The following is a 24,564-nucleotide window of genomic DNA, read 5'->3' on the forward strand; positions in this document are numbered from 1 at the left end:
AAGCTCCTGAAGATGCACAGAAGAGACCTAAAGCCCTGGGTCCTGGAGCTACTGCTTGATTCTCACAGAGGTCCCAGCACCCTGCAATGTGAGTCCAGATCTGGCAAGTCACCACTTATTAGGATTGGGAATGTGCACATTTGATCTGATCTTCTGTATAGAACATCATACAAAAAGGTCTGGAAGACACTGGCACACACACTTTGAAGGGAAGTCACAGATAAGGGGAAGATTATAGAAGGCGTCTGCTCTGTGTTTTTGCAATGTTTTGCATTGAGAATTCTGTCCAGAGAAGGGAAAAAGGATGAAAATCAAATGAAGCTCACCCACATGTTCCTCTATGTACCTCTTACCATGCTGGACTTTCTTTTGTTTTGTTTCCTTTCTCTTTTTTTTTCTGTTATGGCATCTCGCTCTGTTGCCCAGGCTGGGCAACAGAGTGCAGTGGCATGATCTTAAATCACTGCAACCTCCACCTCCTGGGTTCAAGCAATTTTCCTCCCTCAGCCTCCCCAGTAGCTGGGACTACAGGTACATGCCACCATGCCTAGTTAATTTTTTTAATTATACTTTAAGTTTTAGGGTACATGTGCACAATGTGCAGATTACTTACATATGTATACATGTGCCATGTTGGTGTGCTGCACACAGTAACTCATCATTTAACATAAGGTATATCTCCAAATGCTATCCCTCCCCCCACCCCCCACCCCACAACAGGCCCCTGTGTGTGATGTTCCCCTTCCTGTGTCCACGTGTTCTGATTGTTCAATTCCCACCTATGAATGAAGACATGCGGTGTTTGGTTTTTTGTCCTTGCGATAGTTTGCTGAGAATGATGGTTTCCAGCTTCATCCATGTCCCTACAAAGGACATGAACTCATCTTTTTCATGCCTGCATAGTATTCCATGGTGTATATGTGCCACATTTTCTTAATCCAGTCTATCATTGTTGGACATTTGGGTTGGTTCTAAGTCTTTGCTATTGTGAATAGTGCTGCAACAAACATACTTGTGCATGTGTCTTTATAGCAGCATGATTTATAATCCTTTCGGTATATACCCAGTAAAGGGATGGTTGGGTCAAATGGTATTTCTAGTTCTAGGCCCCTAGGAATTGCCACACTGACTTCCACAATGGTTGAGCTAGTTTACATTCCCACCAATAGTGTAAAAGTGTTCCTATTTCTCCACATCCTCTCCAGCACCTGTTCTTTCCTGACTTTTTAATGATTGCCATTCTAACTGGTGTGAGATGGTATCTCATTGTGGTTTTGATTTGCATTTGATTTGATGCAAATGCATTAATTTGATGGCCAGTGATGATGAGCATTTTTTCATGTGATGATGAGCATTTTTTCATGTGTCTTTTGGCTGCATGAATGTCTTCTTTTGAGAAGTGTCTGTTTATATCCTTCACCCGCTTTTGGATGGGGTTGTTTGTTTTTTTCTTGTAAATTTGTTGGAGTTAATTATAGATTCTGGATATTAGCCCTTTGTCAGATGAGAAGACTGCAAAAATTTTCTCCCATTCTGTAGGTTGCCTGTTCACTCTGATGGTAGTTTCTTTTGCTGTGCAGAAGCACTTTAGTTTAATTAGATCCCTTTTGTCAATTTTGACTTTTATTGCCATGGCTTTTGGTGTTTTAGACATGAAGTCCTTGCCCATGCCTATGTCCTGAATGATATTGCCTAGGATTTCTTCTAGGGTTTTTATGTCTTTAGGTCTAATGTTTAAGTCTTTAATCCATCTTGAATTAATTTTTGTATAAGGTGTAAGGAAGGGATACAGTTTCAGCTTTCTACATATGGCTAGCCAGTTTTCCCAGCACAATTGATTAAATAAGAAATCATTTCCCCATTTCTTGTTTTTGTCAGGTTTGTCAAAGATCAGATGGTTGTAGACATGTAGCATTATTTCTGAGGGTTCTGTTCTGTTCCATTGGTTTATATCTCTGCTTTGGTAGCAGTACCATGCTGTTTTGGTTACTGTAGCCTTGCAGTATAGTTTGAAGTCAGGTAGCATGATGCCTCCAGCTTTGTTCTTTGACATAGGATTGACTTGGTATATGGGCTCTTTTTGTTTCCATATGAGCTTTAAAATAGTTTTTTCCAATTCTGTGAGGAAAGTCATTGGTAGCTTGATGGGGATGGCATTGAATCTATAAATTACCTTGGATAGTATGGCCAGTTTCAAGATATTGATTCTTCCTACCCATGAGCATGGAATATTCTTCCATTTGTTTGTATCCTCCTTTGTTTCATTGGGCAGTGGTTTGTAGTTCTCCTTGAAGAGGGGCTTCACATCCCTTGTAAGTTGGATTCCTAGGTATTTTATTCTCTTTGAATCAATTGTGAATGGGAGTTCAGTCATGATTTGGCTCTCTGTTTATCTGTTATTGGTGTATAAGGATGCTTGTGATTTTTGCACATTGATTTTGTATCCTGAGACTTTGCTGAAGTTGCCTATCAGCTTAAGGAGATTTTGGGCTGAGACGATGGGATTTTCTGGATATACAATCATGTCATCTGCAAACAGGGACAATTTGACTTCTTTTCCTAATTGAATATCCTTTATTTCCTTCTCCTTCCTGATTGTCCTGGCCAGAAATTCCAACACTCTGTTGAATAGGAGTGGTGAGAGAGGGCATCCCTGTCTTGTGCCAGTTTTCAAAGGGAATGCTTCCAGTTTTTATCCATTCAGTATTATATTTGCTGTGGGTTTGTCATAGATAGCTCTTTTTATTTTGAGATACATCCCATCAATACGTAATTTATTGAGGGTCTTTAGCATGAAGGTTGTTGAATTTTGTCAGAGGACTTTTCTGCATCTATTGAGATAATCATTTGGTTTTTGTTGTTGGTTCTATTTATATGCTGGATTATGCTTATTCATTTGCACTTGTTGAACCAGCCTTGCATCCCAGGGATGAAGCCCACTTGGTCATGGTGGATAAGCTTTTTGATGTGCTGCTGGATTCGGTTTGCCAGTATTGTATTGAGGATTTTGGCATGGATATTCATCAGGGATATTGGTCTAAAATTCTCTTTTTTTCTTGTGTCTCTGCCAGGCTTTGGTATCAGGATGATGCTGGCCTCATAAAATGAGTTAGGGAGGATTCCTTCTTTTTCTATTGATTGGAATAGTTTCAGAAGAAATGGTATCAGCTCCTCCTTGTACCTCTGGTAGAATTCGATTGTGAATCCATCTGTTTCTGGACTTTTTTTGGTTGGTAGGCTTTTAATTATTGCCTCAATTTCAGAGCTTGTTATTGGTCTATTCAGAGATTCAACTTCTTCCTGGTTTAGTTTGCTGAGGGTGTATGTGTCGAGGAATTTAATCATTTCTTCTAGATTTCCTAGTTTATTTGCACAGAGGTGTTTTTAGTATTCTCTGATGGTAGTTTGTAATTCTGTGGGGTCAGTGGTGATATCCCCTTTATCGCTTTTTATTGCATCTATTTGATTCTTCTCTCTTTTCTTCTTTATTAGTCTTGCAAGCAGTCTGTCAATTTTGTTGATCTTTTCAAAAAATCAGCTCCTGGATTCATTGATTTTTTGATGGATTTTTTTGTGTGTCTATTTCCTTCAGGTCTGCTCTGATCTTAGTTATTTCTTGCTTTCTGCTAGCTTTTGAATGTGTTTGCTCTTACTTCTCTAGTTCTTTTAATTGTGATGTTAGCTTGTCAATTTTAGATCTTTCCTGCTTTCTCTTGTGGGCATTTAGTGCTATAAATTTCCCTCTACACACTGCTTTGAATGTGTCCCAGAGATTCTGGTATTTTGTGTCTTTGTTCTCATTGGTTTCAAAGAATGTCTTTATTTTGGCCTTCATTTCGTTATGTATCCAGTAGTCATTCAGGAGCAGGTTGTTCTGTTTCCATGTAGTTGAGCAGTTTTGAGTGATTTTCTTTTTTTTATTATTATACTTTAATTTTTAGGGTACATGTGCACAACGTGCAGGTTTGTTAAATATGTATACATGTGCCATGTTGGTGTGCTGCACCCATTAACTCATCATTTACCGTTAGGTATATCTCCTAATGCTATCGTATGCAGCCATAAAAATTGATGAGTTCATGTCCTTTGTAGGGACATGGATGAAGCTGGAAACCATCATTCTCAGCAAACTATCAGAAGGACAAAAAACAAACACTGCATGTTCTCACTCATAGGTGGGAATTGAACAATGAGAACACATGGACACAGGAAAGGGAACATCACACATTGAGTGAGCTTCTTAAACTTGAGTTCTGGTTTGATTGCACTGTGGTCTGAGAGACAGTTTGTTATAATTTCTGTTCTTCTACATTTACTGAGGAGTGCTTAACTTCCAACTTTGTGGTAATTTTGGGAATAAGTGTGGTGTGGTGCTGAGAAGAATGTATATTCTGTTGATTTTGGATGGAGAGTTCTGTAGATGTCTATTAGGTCCGCTTGGTGCAGAGCTGAGTTCAATTCCTGTTTATCCTTGTTAACTTTCTGTCTCATTGATCTGTCTAATGTTGACAGTGGGGTGTTGAAGTCTCCCATTATTATTGTGCAGGAGTCTAAGTCTCTTTGTAGGTCTCTAAGGACTTGCTTTATGAATCTGGGTGTTCCTGTATTGGGTGCATACATATTTAGGATAGTTAGCTCTTCTTGTTGAATTGATCCCTTTACCATTATGTAACGGCCTTCTTTGTCTCTTTTGATCTTTGTTGGTTTAAAGTCTGTTTTATAAGAGACTAGGATTGCAACCCCTGCCATTTTTTGTTTTCCATTTTCTTGGTAGATCTGCCTAAATCCCTTATTTTGAGCCTATGTGTGTCTCTGCACATGAGATGGCTTTCCTGAATACAGCACACTGATGGGTCTTGATTCTTTATCCAATTTGCCAGTCTGTGTCTTTTTATTGGAGTCTTTGGCCCATTTACATTTAAGGTTAATATTGTTATGTGTGAATTTGATTCTGTCATTATGACACTAGCTGGTTATTTTGCCCATTAGCTGATGCAGTTTCTTCCTAACATCAATGGTCTTTACAATTTGGCATGTTTTTTCAGTGGCTGGTACTGGTTGTTCCTTTCCATGTTTAGTGCTTCCTTCAGGAGCTCTTGTAGGGCAGGCCTGGTGACAAAATCTCTCAGCATTTGCTTGTCTGTAAAGGAATTTATTTCTCCTTCACTTATGAAGCTTAGTTTGGCTGGATATGAAATTCCGGGTTGAAAATTCTTTTCTTTAAGAATGTGGAATATTGGCCCCCACTCTCTTCTGGCTTGTAGAGTTTCTGCTGAGAGATCAGCTGTTAGTCTGATGGGCTTTCCTTTGTGGGTAACTCGAGCTTTCTCTCTGGCTGCCCTTAACATATTTTCCTTCATTTCAACTTTGGTGAATCTGACAATTATGTGTCTTGGAGTTGCTCTTCTCAAGGAGTATCTTTGTGGCATTCTCTGTATTTCCTGAATTTGAACGTTGGCCTGGCTTGCTAGATTGGGGAAGTTCTCCTGGATAATATCCTGAAGAGCGTTTTCCGGCTTGGTTCCATTCTCCCAGTCACTTTCAGGTACACCAGTCAGATGTAGATTTGGTCTTTTTACATAGTCCCATATTTCTTGGAGGCTTTTTTCATTTCTTTTTATTCTTTTTCTCTAAACTTCTCTTCTCGCTTCATTTCATTCATTTGATCTTCCATCACTGATACCGTTTCTTCCAGTTGATCAAATCAGCTACTGAGGCTTGGGCATTTGTCATGTCGTTCTCGTGCCATGGTTTTCAGCTCCATCAGGTCCTTTAAGGACTTCTCTGCATTGGTTATTCTAGTTAACCATTCGTCTAATTTTTTTTCAAGGTTTTTGACTTCTTTGCCATGGGTTCCAACTTCCTCCTTTAGCTCAGAGTAGTTTGATTGTCTGAGGCCTTCTTCTCTCAACTCACCAAAGTCATTCTCCATGCAGCTTTGTTCCATTGCTGATGAGGAGCTGCGTTCCTTTGGAGGAGGAGAGGCACTCTGATTTTTAGAGTTTCCAGTTTTTCTGCTCTGTTTTTTCCCCATCTTTGTGGTTTTATCTACATTTGGTCTTTGATGATGCTGACGTACAGATGGGTTTTTGGTGTGTATGCCCTTTCTGTTTGTTAGTTTTCCTTCTAACTGTCAGGACCCTCAGCTGCTGGTCTGTTGGAGTTTACTGGAGTTCCACTCCAGACCCTCTTTGCCTGGGTATCAGCAGTGGAGTCTGCAGAACAGCAGATATTGATGAGCAGCAGATATTGGTGAACAGCAAATGTTGCTGCCTGATCGTTCCTCTGGAAATTTTGTCTCAGAGGAGTACCTGGCAATGTGAGGTGTCAGTCTGCCCCTGCTCGGTGGTGTCTCCCAGTTAGGCTACTTGGGGTTCAGGGACCCACTTGAGGAGGCAGTCTGTCCACGCTCAGATCTCCAGCTGCGTGCTGCGAGAACCACTACTCTCTTCAAAGCTGTCAGAGAGGGACATTTAAGTCTGCAGAGGATTCTGCTGCCTCTTGTTTGGCAATGCCCTGCCCCCAGAAATGGAGTCTAGAGAGGCAGGCAGCCCTCCCTGAGCTGCAGTGAGCTCCATCCATTTCCAGCTTTCTGGCTGTTTGTTTACCTACTCAAGCCTCGGCAATGGCGGGCGCCCCTCCCCCAACCTTGCTGCCGCCTTGCAGTTTGATCTCAGACTGCTGTGCTAGCAATGAGTGAGGCTCCATGTGCATAGGACCCTCTGAGCCAGGCACAGGATATAAGCTCCTGTTGCGCCAATTATTAAAACTGTTGGAAAATCGCAGTATTAGGGTGGGAGTGACCCGATTTTCCAGGTGCCGTCTGTCACCCCTTTCTTTGAGTAGGAAATGGAATTCCCTGACCCCTTGCACTTCCCAGGTGAGGCAATGCCTCGCCCTGCTTTGACTCACACTCGGTGCACTGCACCCACTGTCCTGCACCCACTTTCTGACACTCCCCAGTGACATGAACCTGGTACCTCAGTTGGAAATGCAGAAATCACTCGTCTTCTGCACTGCTCATGCTGGGAGCTGTAGACTGGAGCTGTTCTTATTTGGCCATCTTGGCTCAATCCCCTAGTTAATTTTTGCATTTTTAATAAAGACAGGGTTTCATCATGTTGGCCAGACTGGTCTCGAACTCCTGACTGAAGTGATCCACTCACCACAGTCTCCGAAAGTGCTGGGATTACAGATGTGAGCCACTGTGCCTGGTCAATTGCTGGACTTTCATGATACACATGGAGTATCCACAGTATCACAAGGGCCATTTTTTTCCATAATCCAATGTATTTATATTATTGATAATGAGCTAATGTTGATGTCCCCAAGGTAGCAATTTATTGACTATACCAATGATAAACATTTCCATGCATCACGTGGTCAACAGCATTTGCTACCAAGTCCCATGTTCCATGCCCAGCAGTGGGAACACAGGATGATTGAGACAAAGTTCCTGACCTTTAGCAGCAGTATTGAACAAGTAACATTGTCAAGAAAGAAGAAAACCTTGTAAAACATACCATACCCCTACAATTCCGTAATCATTTTCCTGGATATTTAATGAAATGAGTAAACACACACCTGAATGTTTAGAGCAGCTTATTCATAATCGCCAAAACTTGGAAGCGAGCATGTTGCCCTTCAGTCAGTGACTGGATAAACAAACTAATCCATCCAATCAGTGAACTATTATAAAGCCATAAAAAGACATGAAAGATTCCTAATGCACGTTATTGTACAAGTGAAAGAAGGCTATGTGAAAAGACTCATCCTGTTAGACATTCTGGAAAAAGCTTTTGCCTTTTTCTATGGAGACAGTAGAAAGCCCAGTGGTTGCAAGGGGTTGGGAGTACAATGGGATGAATGGGAAGAGGACAGAGGACTTTTAGGGAAACAAAACTACTCTCCATGATGCTCTAATGGTGGACACATGTCATTATCACTTTGTTAAAATCCATGGAATGTACAAAACCAGCAATGATCCCTCATGTGAACTATGGACATTGGGGGATAATGATGTGTCCATGTGGCTCATTGATTGTGACAAATGCTCTGTGTTGGTGTGGGTGTTGATCCTGTGGGGGTGCTGTGTATTGAAGGGGGAAGAAGGCAGATGAGAACTCTGGACCTTCTGCTTAGTTTTTCTGTGAATCTAAAACTGCTATTAAAAAAAAAATAGGCTGGGTGTGGTGGCTCACGTCCGTAGTCCTAGGATTTTGGGAAGCCGAAGAGGGTGGATCACCTGAGTTCAGGGGTTCGAGACCAGCCTGGCTAAAATGACAAAACACTGTCCCTACTAAGAAATAATAATACTAATACAAAAATTATCCAGGTGTGGTGGTGCATGCCTGTAATCCCAGATACTCTGGAGACTGAGACAGGAGAATTGCTTGAATCCTGGAGGCAGAGGTTGCAGTGAGCTGAGATCGTACCACTGCACTCCAGCTTGGGTGGCAGAATGAGACTCCATCTCCAAAATAAATAAATAAATAAATAAACTCAACACTGGGTGCAGTGGCTCATGTCTATAACGGCTCACTCCCAGCAATTTAGGAGGCCGAGGCAGGTGGATTGCTTGAGCCCAGAAGTTCGAGACCATTTTGGGCAACTTGGTGAAACCTGGTCTTCACTAAAAATACAAAAATAAGCCAGGCATGATGGTGCATGCGTGTTGTTACAGCTACTAGGGGGTTGAGGCAGGGAGATCACCTGAGCCTAGGAGGTTGAGGCTGCGGTGAGCCGTGATCATGCCACTGCACTCCAATCTGGATGACAGAGTGAGACCTTGTCTCAAAATAAAATAAAATAAAATAAACTCAATATTTTTTAAAACTGTAATGTTTCCTTTTAAAGCTCAAATTGTATTATTCTAAATACATTTTAAAGAAGAAATGATTATTGTTCAGTGTCTTTAAAATTAGTTTTTAAAATCTTATTTGTTTTGAAATTTCAACCCAAGTTAAGTATTCTTTTTCTCACCCTCCTTGAGACGGAGTCTTCCTCTTTCACCCAGGCTGGAGTGCAGTGGTGCATTCTCGGCTCAGTGCAACCTTTGCCTCCCACGTTCAAGCGATTCTCTTGCCTCAGCCTCCTGACTATCTGGGATTACAGGCGCCCGTCACCACGCCAGGCTAATTTTTTGTATTTTTAGTAGAGACGGCGTTTCACCATGTTGGCCAGGCTGGTCTCGAACTCCTGACCTCATGATATGCCCACCGCTGCCTCCCAAAGTGCCAGGATTACAGGCATGAACCACCACACCTGGTCATTAACCATTCTTAAAATATCACATTGCATGCTTTAAAAGTTCTATATCTTTCATATACATAAATTACAACACAAATATTTATACTCTAATAGTATTCACATTATAGTAAAATTTTTTCATGCTCTGTCGCCCAGGCTGGAGTGCAGTGGTGCGATCTCATCTCATTGCAACCTTCACCTCCCGGGTTCAAGTGATTGTTCTGCCTCAGCCTCCTGAATACCTGGGATTACAGGTGAATGCCACCACTCCCAGCAAATTTTTTGTGTTTGTAGTAGAGATGGGGTTTCACCATGTTGGCGAGGCTGGTCTCAAAATCCTGAGGCTGCCTTGGCCTCACAAAATGCTGGGATGACAAGGGTGAGACACTATGCCTGGTCATAATAATAAATTGTATTTTATTATGTTTTTTGAGATGGAGTTTTGCTACTGTTGCCCAGGCTGGAGTGCAATGGCTCATTCTGAGCTCAGCACAACCTGCAGCTCCCAGGTTCAAATGATTCTCCTGCCTCAGCCTCTCAAGTAGCTGCAATTACAGACATGTGCCACCACACCTGGCTAATTTTTTGTATTTTAAGTAGAGAAGGGATTTCTTCATGTTTGTCAGGCTGGTGTCAAACTCCCGACCTCAGGTGATCCACCTGCCTCAGCCTCCCAAAGTGCTGGAATTACAGGCATGAGCCACTGCACCTGGCTCATAATAGTAAAGTTTTAAAAGCACCATAAAGTATAATCCTTGCAACACTCAATTACACCATCTAGTCTGATCTATCAGCAGATGGCACCTGAGACCTATGGATTGGAAATCTTGATCTCATACTCATTATGAAAGAATCCAGTCCAGAAATGCCCACCCTGCCCCCTGCTGGCTCCTGGGGCTCTGCTGTTTGGGGGAATCATGATGAAATTGTGGCAGAGAGTAGAAGTTGAGCCCCATTGCATGCCCTGAGTTCTTGTTGCCTCCCTGTTATCAGGAATAGGAGGTGAGACTGAAAGATGAAAAATGCTGAGACTTCTGCTGAGAAGAGAAAAAAGAACAAGATGTATTGATCTTACTGTATGCCAGGCCCAATGCCAAGCCCTAAACATGAACCATCTTATTGGATCCTACCATGATCCTATAAGCCGTTGGACATCATCCTCCTCATTTTACAGGAACCTGTGGTTCTTGGTTAAGATCCTTGACAGCAACACCAGTCCCTGAATCCTCAGCAGGATTCTTCTCTTGGGTGCCCATTATGAAGGCTTCCTCAGCACAGGGAAGGTCACTCATCACCCACAGGCACTTGATCGGTATCCACCCTTTGATGATGTGAGATTCCAGAACATGCTGCACTAGTCTCTTCCTTGATAGGGAGAGAGGGGAGGTGTTATGAGAAAATCTCTCATCGATCTGAACCAGCTCCCCAAAAAGATGTAACTTTTTAAATGTCAGATGGAAATATTTAAAAAGTGTTACATGCCTGTATAATTTTATTATTTCAGTTAAAGGGAAAGTGGCTGTCTTTACTGGTTACAACCAGTTTAATTCAAGAAGGGCTGCTGGTCATCAGGGCAACAAGCAAGGGTTGGTGCTGCCCAGAGTCTCCAGCTAATACACAATATGGACATCCCCTTCCAGGGCAGCGGGAAGAGAGTGGCTCCTTGTGCAGTGATGCTGACTTCCACCAACTGAGGCTTCTGGATCCATGTGGAGACTCACAAGGAGTGGGCAGGGCCTCAGCATCCGGCTAGCAGTGAAAGACCCTGAGAAGAAGGTGCTTTCCATGTGGATTGGCTCACTGTTCTTGCCCAGTAATGTTCCAGGCCCCGGGTGTCCACCTAGTGTGTATTAACCCACTGAACAGCCACAGAAACTAACAAGGAATTAACAGATATCTAAAGAAATGAAGAACTGGAGGAGGCCAAGCCAAGCTTGGTGGCCAATGCCTATACTCCCTGCAATTTGGGAGGTGAAGGCAGGAAAATCACAAGCTCAGCAGTTCCAGATCAGACTGGGCAAGACAGCGAGGTCTTGTCTCTCCTAAAAAAAAAGCATCCAGGTGTGGTGGCTCACACAACTGTAGTCCTAGCTACTCAGGAGGCTGAGGTGGGAGGATCACTTGAACCCAGGAAATTGAGGCTGCAGTGAGCTATGATTGTGCCACTACACTGTAGCCTGGGTGACAGAAGGAGACTTTAAAAAAAGAAAAAAAAAAAAAGCCTGACACAGTAGCTCACACCTGTAATCCCAGCACTTTGGTAGGCCAACTTGTGTAAATCACCCAAAGTCAGGAGTTTGAGACCAGCCTGACCAACATAGTGATGTAACCCTGTCTCTACTAAACATACAAAAATTATCTGCGCATGGTGGTGCATGCCTGTAATCCCAGCTACTTGGGTGGCTGAGGCAGGAGAATCGTTTAAACCCCAGGTGGTGGTTGCAGTCAGCCGAGATGGCACCATTGCACTCCAAACTCCAGCTTGGGCAACAAGAGTGAAACTCTGTCTCAAATTAAAGAATGGGAGGAACCTGATTACAATAACCAAATTTCATTTAAATGCCTTGATTTTCTTGGGCTGCATCTTATTGATTGGACAACTCAGTGTCTTTTGTTTTTTCCATCAATAACTGAAGATTCCTGAGGCTTAAACTGGAAAACAGGTTACTTAATAATAGAGGGCACCAGACAGTTTCCACTCAGTTTTCCTTTATTTCTGATTGTTTCTTTACAACCATCCATGCAAGAGTAACTCCCTCATGTATTCTCAAGCCAGAATTCCACTCTAGACATTCAGATTCCCACTTTTGACTCTACAGGACATAGCTCCCAAAAGTCCCATAGAATCCATGGCAACATTTCCCCCAAGTCCAACCCCTGCTTGATCACCTTTCCTTTCCCACTTTCAGAGCCCATGTCTGAAACGATGGGTTCTGTGCTCCCTTTAGGATGTACCTAAGACCTAAGTTTTAGTTTCCAAGTGTCCAGAAGAAAGTGTTTGACATATCCATCCAAATAGGCAGGCATTCAACAGCAGCACTGATCTGCCTCCAGGTCATAAAATGACCTGTTGCCACAGTCAGGGCAGTAGTCAGTACAGAACAAGATCCTCTTGGGATGCCTTAAGTCCCTCACTCTCTTCATCAGTTCAGCTCTAAGTTGGGAAAATCTGCTCCAGCAGAGAGTACCATCAGCATCATAGCTCTCCCGTGGGACAGGATACAGCTCCAAGCATAAGTTGTTGAGTCTGATTGTGTGGCACAGCAGGTTCTCCAGGGTGGCCATGGAGATGGGATTTCCACAGAAGCTGAAGGTGGTGAGCTCAAAGCAGCGGCTCAGGGCAGGCAGGATGGCGTTGACTTGGGAGTCTACGATGCCACAGTCATCTAAATCCAGGTACTCAAGGGTGGCTGCAACTTTTTCTATGAGAATTTGGAGAGGCACAAGACTGAAATTGGCCAGTCTGACGCCACTCAGGTCCAGGGTCTTTAGTTGACTGATGCTCAGGCACTGGGATAGATGCTTCAAGTCTGATTCCAAAAGCACACAGTTAGTTATTGCAAGGATCTTTAACGAGGACTTCAGACAGCTGGGGAGAGAGAGCAAGAAGTTAGTTCTGGGGAATCATAGGGGTGAGTGGAGGGTGGTGGGGAATTGCTTCATGGTAATGGATGGAGACCATTTTGCCCAAGCCCAGGGTCATTCTGATGGCCTGATGGTCAACACTTAGGATGATGTGTGATGAAGAGCTTTGCCACTGAGGACAATTCCATTTTAGGCCCGGCGCAGTAACTTACACCTGTAATCCCAGAACTTTGGGAGGCTGAGACTGGTGGATTAATTGAGGTCAGGAGTTTGAGACCAGCCTGGCGATCATGGCAAAACCTCCTATCTACTAAAAATGCAATAATTAGAAAGATGTGGTGGTGGGCGACTCCAATTCCAGCTACTTGGGAGGATGAGGCAGGAGAATCGCTTGAACCCAGGAGGTGTAGGTTTCAGTGAGCAGAGATCATGCCACTATACTCCAGCCTGGGTGACAGAGCGAGACTCTGTATTAAAAAAAAGAGAGAAAAAATAATTCCGTTTGAGGCTCAGTCATTTCATCGTCATTTACAGGAATGGATGAAGTTCACAGAATCCCTAAAGCTCCCTTTCCTCCTCTGTCAGGCAGAAAACCACATTTCTGGGCCACAGGAGCCCAGGGGAGATTCAGGCATAAAAGACAAAGCCAGGCAGGGTCCTGCAACATCAGCTGGAGTGGGTGGCCTGCAGGTGTCCCTGACACGCCTGTATCATCAACAAACCGTCTATCACTTTCACGATTCTTTGTGCCCGTTCCCTGACCCTCTGTTTCAGAATCATGCATTTCCTAGGTAATTAATTTACCTGGAGCTCAAAACAACATTTTACAACAGGGAATTAGAGATGGGATCATTTGTGTTCACCAAACTGTGGGGCACAAAGCTGATTTTCTGAAATGTGCATGTTTGCTAAGCATTCCTCCCTTCAGTGCCCGCTTCACTTCCCTACTTCACATCATCTTCTTAAAAATTATCTTCTTGGCTGGGCATGGTAACTCACACCTATAATCCCAGCACTTTGGGAGTCCAAGGTGGGTGGATCACCTGAAGTCAGGAGTTCGAGAATAACCTGGCCAACATGGTGAAATCCTGTCTCTACTTAAAATATAAAAATTAGCCAGGTGTGGTGGCCCACACCTGTAATCCCAGGTACCTGGGAGGATGAGGCAGGAGAATCACTTGAACCTGGGAGGCAGAGGTTGCAGCGAGCTGAAATGGCACAACTACACTCCATCCTGGAGGATCAAAGTGAAAATCCATCTCGGAAAAAAAAATGGTCTTGTTTGTTTTTACTTTTATTTATTCATTTCTGACAGGGGTCTTGGGATGTTACCCAGACTGGTCTTAAACTCCTAGGCTCAAACTATCCTCTTGCTCAGACTCCCAAAGTGCTAGGATTACAGGCATGAGCCACCATCCCTGGCCTCGTTTTCATCATCTTAACTTACACACGTCCTCAGAAAGAATTCACAAAGGCTCCCTCACTAGATCTGAACCCCCCAGTAGCTAGCTTCCTAGCATGGCAGCCTCTCTATAGCATCTACCCCAGCTGATCCCTCTGACTCTATTGGGATGGCTGCGTGATACCCATTTCAGGACAGGGCCACCAACAGGACAACACATTTACATGCTAGTGTCCCTTTCACTGTTACATCTTCATTGGCTGGCTCACAGCAGATGCCCACTAGCATTTAATGTAACAGGCTCTGCTGTGGTCTGCAGAGTAAGCTCACCACACTCCCTCACCTGAGAAGCTGGTCCAGGTGGCCTTCAAGGAAAGAAACAGCGTTCATATAAAGCTTTTGGAGGTGGTTCAGCTTGAGGAACTGAGTGGTGAACTGTGTAACAATCTCCTTCTTCTGCTCTGGGGAAACGTAGCGAGAGACATCCATGTGGGAGAGAACGAGCTTCTGAAGATTCCTCATCTGGCCCAGGTATGGGGTAAACTGTGTCAGGATGGGCAGTATCCACTTGCAATTCACTTCCACCTCCTGGATACAGTCTAGGTTCACCATTTTCAGGATGCTTCTGATATTGTGGAAGGGCATTCCCAAAATTTTCAGCTTCTTACAGCACAGGTGTAGTAAATCATTCCTCTGCTTGACCCAGAAAAGGAGGCAGGTGAGGTATTCATCCAGAGTCCTGTTCTTGAGCCAAAGTTCTATGAACACAGTCAAGGGCTGCTGTCCTCTCATCCTTGGACAGTCCTGCACTGGTTTTTTATTCCTCATGGCATTGAGGAAGCACCCATGGGCCATAGTTTCAGACCAAACCATCCAGAAGTTCTCACAGACATCCTGTAAATCCAGCACTTGAAGTTTCCACCTCCTGTAGGAAAATAGACTTGAGACTGAGAATTTAAGGACTCATTTCTGAACTTAAACTCCACATACAGGATAGCAGCTCCTCCTCTCCCTGCTTCTTGTCCCTCTCTCTGACTTTTCTCCACCCTGTTTTCCCTTTGGATCCTGCCCACTTCCACAATTTTTTTTTTTTTTTTTTGACACCAAGTCTCCCTCTGTCGCCCAGGCTAGAGTGCAGTGATGCAATGTCAGGTCACTGCAACCTCTGCTTCCCAGATTCAAACGATTCTTCTGTCTCAACCTCACAGGTAGCTGGGATCACAGGAGCCCACCACCATGCCAGCTAATTTTAGTACTTTTAGTAGAGTTGGGGTTTACTGTGTTGGACAGGCTGGTCTCAAACTCTCGACCTCAGCCTCCCAATGTGCTGGGATTACATTGTGAGCCACCATGCCCGGCCCAGTTCTCACTTTTTATGGTGCCTTTCAGTGCCATTAGAGGACAGATTCCTGTTACCTCCATGGACTTTGCATGGTGAGCAGTGCTTTCCCTGAGGAGCTGGGGAATGGCTAAGGACTCTCAGCTTCCTCACCACCACCATCCACCTTTGGGCCTCCTCACTTCTTATGACCCAGTTGCTCCTTCTGTTGGACACCTGGGCCCTGCCCGCCAGCCCACTTGGGCCACCTCACCTGGGACGAACCCCGTGGGTAAGCAGTGCATCAAGCCCATCGAGCACAGCATGGAAGGCCTCCAGACAAGGCAACTTCATCAGAGGCCTCAGAGGGAGGCGGTGGAAGGGCCAGGCCTGCACCATCAGCTTCAGGGCCTCACAGCGTCTCCTGTTGAAGGCCTCCATGAACAGTGGGGGGAAAAGTTCCATGGGCAGCTCCTCCAGGGTGGAGATGGCCAAGGTTTTGTCCCTCAGCAGGCTCCACCCCGCAAGCTCCAGGAGTCTGGGTGGAGTCCGGATGCTCATCTTCGTGAATCTGCAGGGAAAACTTCCAGAGGACAAACCCAGAGAAAAGGCATTACTCTCAGGCCAAGCCCATGCAATCTCATGTTCTCCCAGAGCCAAAGTCACTGCTCTGGCAATGGTGAAAGAGCCCTCAGTTTACTGCAATTCTAGTCTGTACTCCTTGGCCATTAAGCCAGCATTCTGCCTCTGCTGCATCAGCACGAGCGTCTCCCCAGCAGTGAGGAGGCAGGGCCACCACTAGCTCTTCCTTTCTATCCAGTGCTCCATCCAGTGACTAGTGAGTGTGGAGGAACCTGAAAGCTAACCCCTCCCACCGTTGGGGGAAATTACTAATTACTCAAGGTTCTAAAACAATGGGAATTGGAGTGTCCGAAGCCTACATGCCTACATTTTCAGTTCCTACAAATAAACTTGTTGGGAACATTCATGGGGCATTCCTAGAATAGGTTCTGATTGTTTTCTTTTCATTATTAATCTTTCTTACTCTTTCTCTCTCTTTCTTCTTTCCTTCTTTCCCTCTCTCCCTCCCTGCTTTCTTTCTTTCCCCTTCTCTCTCCCTTCTTTCTTTCTTGTCTTTCCCTCCCTCCCTTCTCTCATTCTCTCTCTCTCTCTCCCTCTCTCTCTCTTTCTGACAGGCTGTTGTTCTGTCACCCAGCCTGGAGTGCAGTGGTGGGCTCTTTGCTCAGTTCAGCCTTGACCTCCCAGGCTCAAAGGATTCCTCCTCCTCAGCCTCCCAAGTAGCTGGGGCCACTGTTATGCATCACCACACCCAGCTAATCTTTTATTTTTTGGCTTTTTATAAAGACAGTGGATTTCGCTATGTTGTCTAAGCTGGCCTTGAACTGCTAGTCTCAAGCAATCCACCCCCCTTGGCCTCCCAAATACTGGGAGTATAGGTGTGAGCCTCCGCCCCAGCCTCATTATTGAAAATTTCAGTGAGAATCTTTGAAAGCTATGTGACACTGTTATGCATCATTCGCATGATAGATGTTTCCAATACACACCTCTTACACATATTCAAAATGGACCACTTTGTCTGGGTGAAGTGACTCACACCTGTAATTGGAGCATTTTGTGAGGCCGAGGCAGGTGGATCTTCTGAGATCAGGAGTTCAAAATGAGCCTGGCCAAAGTGGTAAAACCCTGCCTCTATTAAGACTGCAAAAATTAGCCAGGTTCAGTGGTCTGCGCCTGTAGTCCAAGCTTCTAGGGAGGCTGAGGCAGCAGAATCACTTGAACCCAGGAGGCAGAAGTTGCAGTGAGCTGACATTATACCACTGCACTCCAGCCTGGGAAATAGGCTAGGTTCAAAAGAGAGAGAGAGAGAGCTACATTTGATTAGACTTCTTAATCTCCACCCAGTTAATCCTGATTGGATTTTTGGCTTTCTTCCAGATTAACTGATTGAATTAGATATTCATCCATCAAAATGAAAGATTTAGGGATAGGGTGAAAGTCCAGGACTCATTCACTGATCCCCTCCACAAACATGGAGTTTTACTAATATGTGTCCTTCATAGTCCTGAGTGTGAGATATGGAAGGGTTGAATCTCTTCCTGATATTAGACAGAAAGAAAGAAAACTTGAAAGTATCTTTGTTGAGGGATCCTTGGCCACATCAAATTTATCAAAATATTTCAGAGTTAAAAGAGTTTTACAAAGACAGAGATGACAGTCCCTAAGAAAACACAATAGAAATCTTCATATATCCAATGATCACCTGGGTGGCATAATTTTTTTTGGTGTTGAGGGAGCTGAGTCTCACTTCATTGCCCAGGCTGGAGTGCAGTGATGCCATCTCAGCTCACTGTTACCTCGGCCTCCAAGATCCAAGAAATTCTCATTCTTCAGCCTTCCACGTAGCTGGGATTACAGGCATGCACCACCACACCCATGTCTCCTTTTGGGTGGAAGAGGATGTGATTGCTTTAAAATTAATGTCAAAGATCCTTTTTGGTTAAGATTTTGGTTTTGCTTTTTTGGAGAGGGTCTCTCCCTTTGCCCAGGCTGGAGTAAAGCAGTGGTGTGTGCATGGCTCACTGCAGTCTCAATCTTCTGGGCTCAAGGGATTCTCCCACACCAAACACCCAAATAGCTGGGACTACAGATGCATGCCACCATGCCCGGCTAATTAAAAAAAAAAAAAGTAGAGGCCGTGCACCAGTGGCTCACGGCTCTAATCCCAGCACTTTGGGAGGCCAAGACAGGTGGATCACTTGAGTTCAGGAGATCGAGACCAACTTGGACAGCATGGTGAATCCCCCCTCTACTAAAAATACAAAAACTAGCCAGGCATGGTTTCAGATGGCTGTCATACCAGCTTCTCAGGACAGAGACTGAGGCATGAGAATTGCTTGAACCCGGGAAGTGAAGGTTGCAGTGAGTTGAGAACATGCCACTGCACTCCAGTCTGGGCAACACAGTGAGACTCCATCCCCATCCTCAAAAAAAAAACGTTGTGTAGAGGAGGGTTTTTGTCATGTTGCCAAGGTTGGTCTCAAACCCCTGGGCTGAAATGATCATTCCACTTTGGCCTCCCAAAGTGTTGGGGTTAAAGGCATGAGTCACTGCTCCCTTCAAGAATCTTGAAATGACATCAACCAAAGCACAATCAACTTTTTTGAAATAAAGACAGAACTGCATTTAGAGGAAAAAATTCAAAGCTTCAAATTGTTCATATGAAGAAAAAAAGGACAGGGTATAGCTTTGTGCTGTCGTAGGCTGCACTGTCCCCATCCCAGACCGGCTGACTGTAGGTCAGTTGGGAGTGTCCCTACAGAATTTAGTGACTTACCAGATCTGGATGTAGTTTAGAAGGTGCTCAGACCTCAGGAAGAACCAGGCAGCAACTCCAGGCTTGAAGACTTTGTGTCTCTCCTGTGGGTCTTCAAAAGCATTTATTGAGCTTTCTAATCACAACTCCCACCCACAGCCCTCCACGTATCCGCTGCTAGCTTCCAATCAAAAAGTGATATCTGATTGCATTTCTGAAGTTCCACCCAGTTAATCCTGATTGGGTTTTTGGCTCTCCCCAGATTAATGGATTGAATCAGATATCCATTCATATCACATATCTATATTCAGTTCATGAAGCAAGAAATTGACAGTGTTAGGGATAGGGTAGAAGTCAAGAATACCTTCATTCAAGGCTGAGCGAGGTGGCTCACAGCTGTAATCCCAGCAGTTTGGGAGGCAGAAGCTGGTGGATTATCTGAGGTCAGGAGTTTGAGACCAGCCTGGCCAACATGGTAAAACCCTACCTCTACTAAAATTACAAAAATTAGCCAGGTGTGGTGGTCTGCACCTATACTCCAAGCTACTAGGGAGGCTGAGGCAGGAGGATTGCTTGAACCCAGGAGGCAGAGGTTGCAGTGAGCTGACAATACAGCACTGCACTCCAGCCTGGGAAATAGGCTAGATTCAAAAAAAAAGAAAAAAGAAAAAAGAGAGTGAGAGAGAACTATATTTGATTATTTGATTATTTGATTAGACTTCTTAAACTCTACCCAGTTAATTCTGATTGGATTTTTGTCTTTCTTCCAGATTTACTGATCGAATTAGATATTCATCCATCAAAGTGAAAGAATTAGGGATAGGGTGAAAGTCCAGAAGTCATTCACTGATTCCCTCCACTAACATGGCGTTTTACTAATATGTGTCCTTCAAAGTTCTGAGTGTGAGATAAGGAAGGGTTGAATCTCTTCCTGACAGTAGACAGAAAGAAAAAACTTGAAAGTATCTTCGTTGAGGGATCCTTAGCCACATCAAATTTACCAAAATATTTCAGAGTTAAAACAGTTTTCAAAGACAGAGTTGTCAGTCCCCAAGAAAACACAATAGAAATCTTCATGTATCCAATGATCACCTGGGTGGTATAATCTAATTTTTTTTGGTGTTGGGGAAACTGAGTCTCACTTTGTCACCCAGGCCGAAGTGCAGCGGCACCATCTCAGCTCACTGTAACCTCTGCCTCTGAGATTCAAGCAATTCTCATGCTTCAGCCTTCCACATAGCTGGTATTACAGGCATGCACAACAACACCCATGTCTCCATTCGGGTGGAAGAATTACAGTGAGGATGTGATTGGTTTAAAATAAAGGTCAAAGATGCTTTTTGGTTAAGATTTTGTTTTTGTTTTTTGGACAGGGTCTCTCTTTTTTGCCCAGGTTGGAGTACAGCAGTGGTGTGAGATTGCCTCACTGCAGTCTCAATCTTCTGGGCTCAAGTGATTCTCCCACACCACACACTCAAATAGCTGGGACTACAGATGCATGCCACCATGCCCGGCTAATTAAAAAAAAAAAAAAAAAGCAGAGGCTGAGCACCAGTGGCTCATGGCTCTAATCCTAGCACTTTGGGAGGCCAAGGCAGGTGGATCACTTGAGGTCAGCTGTTCGAGACCAACCTGGCCAGCATGGTGAAACCCCACCTCTACTAAAAATAAAAAAATTAGCCAGGCATAGTGGCAGATGGCTGTGATACCAGTTTCTGAGGATGGAGACTGAGGCATGAGAATTGCTTGAACCCAGGAGGTAAAGGTTGCAGTGAGTTGAGACCATGCCACTGCACTCCAGTCTGGGCAACACAGCGAGACTCCATCCCCGCCTTCAAAAAAAAAAACGTTGTGTAGAGGAGGGTTTTTGTCATGTTGCCCAGGTTGGTCTCAAACCCCTGGGCTGAAATGATCCTCCCACTTTGGCCTCCCAAAGTGTTGGGGTTAAAGGCATGAGTCACTGCTCCCTTCAAGAATTTTGAAATGACATCAACCAAAGCACAATCAACTTTTTTGAAATAAAGACAGAACTGCATTTAGAGGAAAAAATTCAAGCTTTAAATTGTTCGTATGAAAAAAAAAAAAGACAGGATATAGCTCTGTGCCATCATAAGCTGCACTGTCAACATCCCAGACTGGCTGACTGTAGGTCAGATGGGAGTGTTCTTACAGAACTTAGTGACTTACCAGATCTGGATGTAGTTTAGAAGGTGCTCAGACCTCAGGAAGAACCAAGCAGGAACTCCAGGCTTGAGGACTTTGCGTCTCTCCTGTGGGTCTTTAGAAGCTTTTATTGAGCTTTCTAATCACAACTCCCACCCACACCCCTCCACATATCCGCTACGAGCTTCCAATCAAAAAGTGATATCTGATTGCATTTCTGAAGCTCCACCCACTTCATCCTGATTGAGTTTTTGGCTCTCCCCAGATTAATGGATTGAATCAGATATCCATTCATATCACATATCTGTATTCAGTTCGTGAAGCAAGAAATTGACAGTGTTAGGGATAGGGTAGAAGTTAAGAATACATTCATTCAAGGCCGGGTGAGGTGGCTCATATCTGTAATCCCAGCACTTTGGACGGGCAAGTTGAGTAGATCACCTGATGTCAGGAGTTCAAGACCAGCCAGGTCAAAAAGATGAAACCCCGTCTCTACAAAAATACAAAAATACAAAAATTAGCCAGGCCTGATGGCAGGCACATGAAACCCAGCTACTTGGGTGGCTGAGGCAGGAGAATTGCTTCAACCCAGGAGGTAATGGTTGGAGTGAGCCAGAATTGTGCCACTGCACTCCAGTCTGGGTGACAGAGGGAGATTCTGTCAAAAAATAAAAAAATTCATTCATTCATGAACTCCACAAACACTGATGGAATTTTACTAATATGTGAACTTCATAGTCTTGAGTGTGAGGCAGGGAGGGGCTTGATCTGTTTACGACATTAGACAGAAAAATACAATCTGAAAGTAGTGTTGTTAGGAGATCTTTGGTCACATCAAAATATAAAAATGCTTTATACTTACTTTATAAAAACAGAGGAGTCATCCCTACAAAGTCAGAATAAAAACCTCAATGTATCGAATGGTCTTGGGGATTTTGTATAACCTAAGGTAGCAGATTACATGCTCGTTCTGGTGGAGGAGAGGTGTCACTGAGGGCGTGAGTGGTCTCAGGGCTTAGGTTAAGTCTTCTTTGGAAGAAATTGAAACCACATCCATAAACTTTATAAATGTAATCGCGAAGAAGGGAGGGAGAGAAACAAAAATAAACCAAGCTTGCAACACATTCAGCATTCATCAGGAGGTCAGCTTGCTATCTGACCTGGTTCCTCATGGCTGCTTGCAGTCTACCGTTCCAAAATCATATAGACCTTAGATTACAGTTCCCCTTAACTTCCCTGCAGACAACAATGTAAGCATTGTAAAACATTAACTTTTTTCATCTGAGGTATTCTTTCAGGTTCGGCATGTCAGTGAAACTAGTGATGCCAGCTGATCTGAAGGGCCCTGCAATGCACTAACTCACCAAAGAATGCAGTTTCTACATCCTGTTGAGTTCTTCCCTCTTACAGCTACCCCAACTTTCCAGCCCCTTGCTATCCAGGATCCACTGGAAATGCTCAGTACTCCTTGGGGAGATGAATTTGAGGATCTCCTCCTAGGTTCTCATTCAGCCACCTTGTGATCATTAAACTCTCTGCTGCAAACCCTGCTGTCTCAGAATATTGCTAAGTTACTGTGCAGCAGGCATAGGAACCTCATGGTCCTGTAATAAAGTCATGTCAAAATTACAAATGGAAGTGAAGGTGGAGCAGGTCAGGGTTGAGCTGGGTTTTTAATGGGAGTGAACCGAGACTTGGTGGTCATGTTGGGGGTTATTGAGAGGATGTAAGAGGAATCTATCTATCATTGCTCTGATGCCCTTTTGGTTTTATTCCTTATGACCAAGTAGGAGTCTCTCAAAACAATTTATATAATCCTCCTTATTTTTCCTTTCAAAACCTTCAACTTCCTTTATCTCCCTGAATAATCTCACGTCTATTCCCATTTCTTTGCTTACTTCATAATAAACATTTTTTTTGTTTTTTTTACAGAGTCTTCTTCTCTGTTAAATAGACCATATATTTTGTTGCCACACAAGATGAGTAACCTGGTTTTATGGACAGAAAGGGTCAAAAGGATCATATTCCTCAACAGCTGGGGGTCATGGGATATAAAGGTCATGGTTATTCTTTGTCATATCTGCACCTGCATATTGCCAGTGAAAACCTGCAGGTCACATTGGGCAGGCTTCCAAATTAACCACCTGTGGAAGGTCTTTTGATTCGCTTATATCCTGTCCCTGAGTAAAGAGTCTGATCGTGAGTTCATGAGTGCCTCAAACTCTACAAGTATTGATAAAGGCTTCCACCTACTGACAGTGAGAAGGACACTGATTTGATTCTGATCATGAAATTTTGCTGGTTGTCTTGCAAGGAATATGTTTTATCCTGTTTTGTTGTCATCTAAAGCCAATGATTTTAACCTCTGTATTGTCCCTTCCAATGGAAAAAAACAAAAAAAAACCAAAAACTCAACTTTATTTGAGCCTTGCCATGTCAATAAAAAAAATAAAATTAAAAAAAATTGATAGGAGGAGTCCCATTCCCTGCTGGGGCAATAGAGTGAGATTCCATCTCAAAAGAAAAAAAAAAAAAAAGGCCGGGCACGGTGGTGGCTCACACCTGTAATCCCAGCACTTCAGGAGGCCAAGGCAGGTAGATCATGATGCCAGAAAATTGAGACCATACTAGCCAACATGGTGAAACCCTGTCTCTACTAAAAATACAAAAATTAGCTGGGCATGGTGATGCCCACCCATAGTCCTAGCTGCTCAAGAGACTGAGGCAGGAGAGTCGCTTGAACCCAGGAGGAGGAGGTTGCAGTGAGCCAAGTTTGCACCACTGCACTCCAACCAGGTGACAGAGCGAGACTCCGTCTCAGAACAAACAAAAATCAAGGAAACAAACAAAAACACAAAAACAAACAAAGAAAAAAGCTGGAAAAATAAAATCTGAAAGAATTTCATCTCTATGAATTCATCTTCAGAAGTGATAGCATTTCCTGCTTGGCATTTTTTGCCTACATTTTTGGCATAAGATCTATCAACAAAAAGTATGAACCCAGGTTTGTGTAATGGAATATCATAAACATCAATAGGAGGAGTCAATAGTTCTGATGCCACACACACACGTGTGATCTTCTCCATCATCAGAAAACGGCAACAAAGTGGTAGAGTTATGCAGAGTGTAGCGTTTGAAATGGAGATTTGAAGGTTACAAGGAAAGGATTTTGTAGGACATTAGTGTCCAAGTTGAGCAATGTTGGTTCACATCACAATATTTTTATTTATTTATATATTTATTTATTTTATTCATTTATTTTTTGAGACGGAGTCTCGCTCTGTCACCAGGCTGGAATGCAGTGGCACAATCTCAGCTCACTTCAACCTCTGCCTCCCCGGTTCAAGCTATTTTCCTGCCTTAGCCTCCTAAAGAGCTGGGACTACAGGCGCATGACACTACACCCGGCTAATTTTTTGTATTTTTAGTAAAGACAGGGTTTCACCGTGTTAACTAGGATCGTCTCAATCTCCTGACTTCGTGATCTGCCTGCCTCAGCCCCCCAAAGTGCTG

At 43.8% G+C, this 24,564-nt stretch overlaps 1 protein-coding gene across 1 annotated transcript; it reads right to left on the reverse strand.

The window, feature by feature from the left end:
* Positions 1 to 12,276: 12,276 nt before the first annotated feature.
* LOC129007362 (PRAME family member 5-like) lies at positions 12,277 to 21,122 on the reverse strand. The gene is made up of 4 exons (XM_054438153.1): positions 21,076 to 21,122; positions 15,829 to 16,137; positions 14,580 to 15,161; positions 12,277 to 12,838 (listed from the first exon to the last, which is right to left on the reverse strand). Exons 2-4 carry the CDS (start codon positions 16,113 to 16,115, stop codon positions 12,277 to 12,279), a joined length of 1,431 nt encoding a protein of 476 aa, XP_054294128.1. The 5' UTR covers positions 16,116 to 16,137; positions 21,076 to 21,122.
* Positions 21,123 to 24,564: the final 3,442 nt, after the last annotated feature.

Source organism: Pongo pygmaeus, chromosome 1 (genome assembly GCF_028885625.2).
Source record: "Pongo pygmaeus isolate AG05252 chromosome 1, NHGRI_mPonPyg2-v2.0_pri, whole genome shotgun sequence".
Classification (NCBI taxonomy): domain Eukaryota; kingdom Metazoa; phylum Chordata; class Mammalia; order Primates; family Hominidae; genus Pongo; species Pongo pygmaeus.

What these genes read in the sequence shown, in the direction of transcription:
- LOC129007362 (XM_054438153.1), bottom strand. Translation starts at nt 16,115, where the DNA reads ATGAGCATCCGGACTCCACCCAGACTCCTGGAGCTTGCGGGGTGGAGC. An exon ending in ACCCACGGGGTTCGTCCCAG is followed by an intron (nt 15,162 to 15,828) that starts GTGAGGTGGCCC and finishes ATTTTCCTACAG; the next exon opens with GAGGTGGAAACTTCAAGTGC. An exon ending in CACCTGGACCAGCTTCTCAG is followed by an intron (nt 12,839 to 14,579) that starts GTGAGGGAGTGT and finishes CTCTCTCCCCAG; the next exon opens with CTGTCTGAAGTCCTCGTTAA.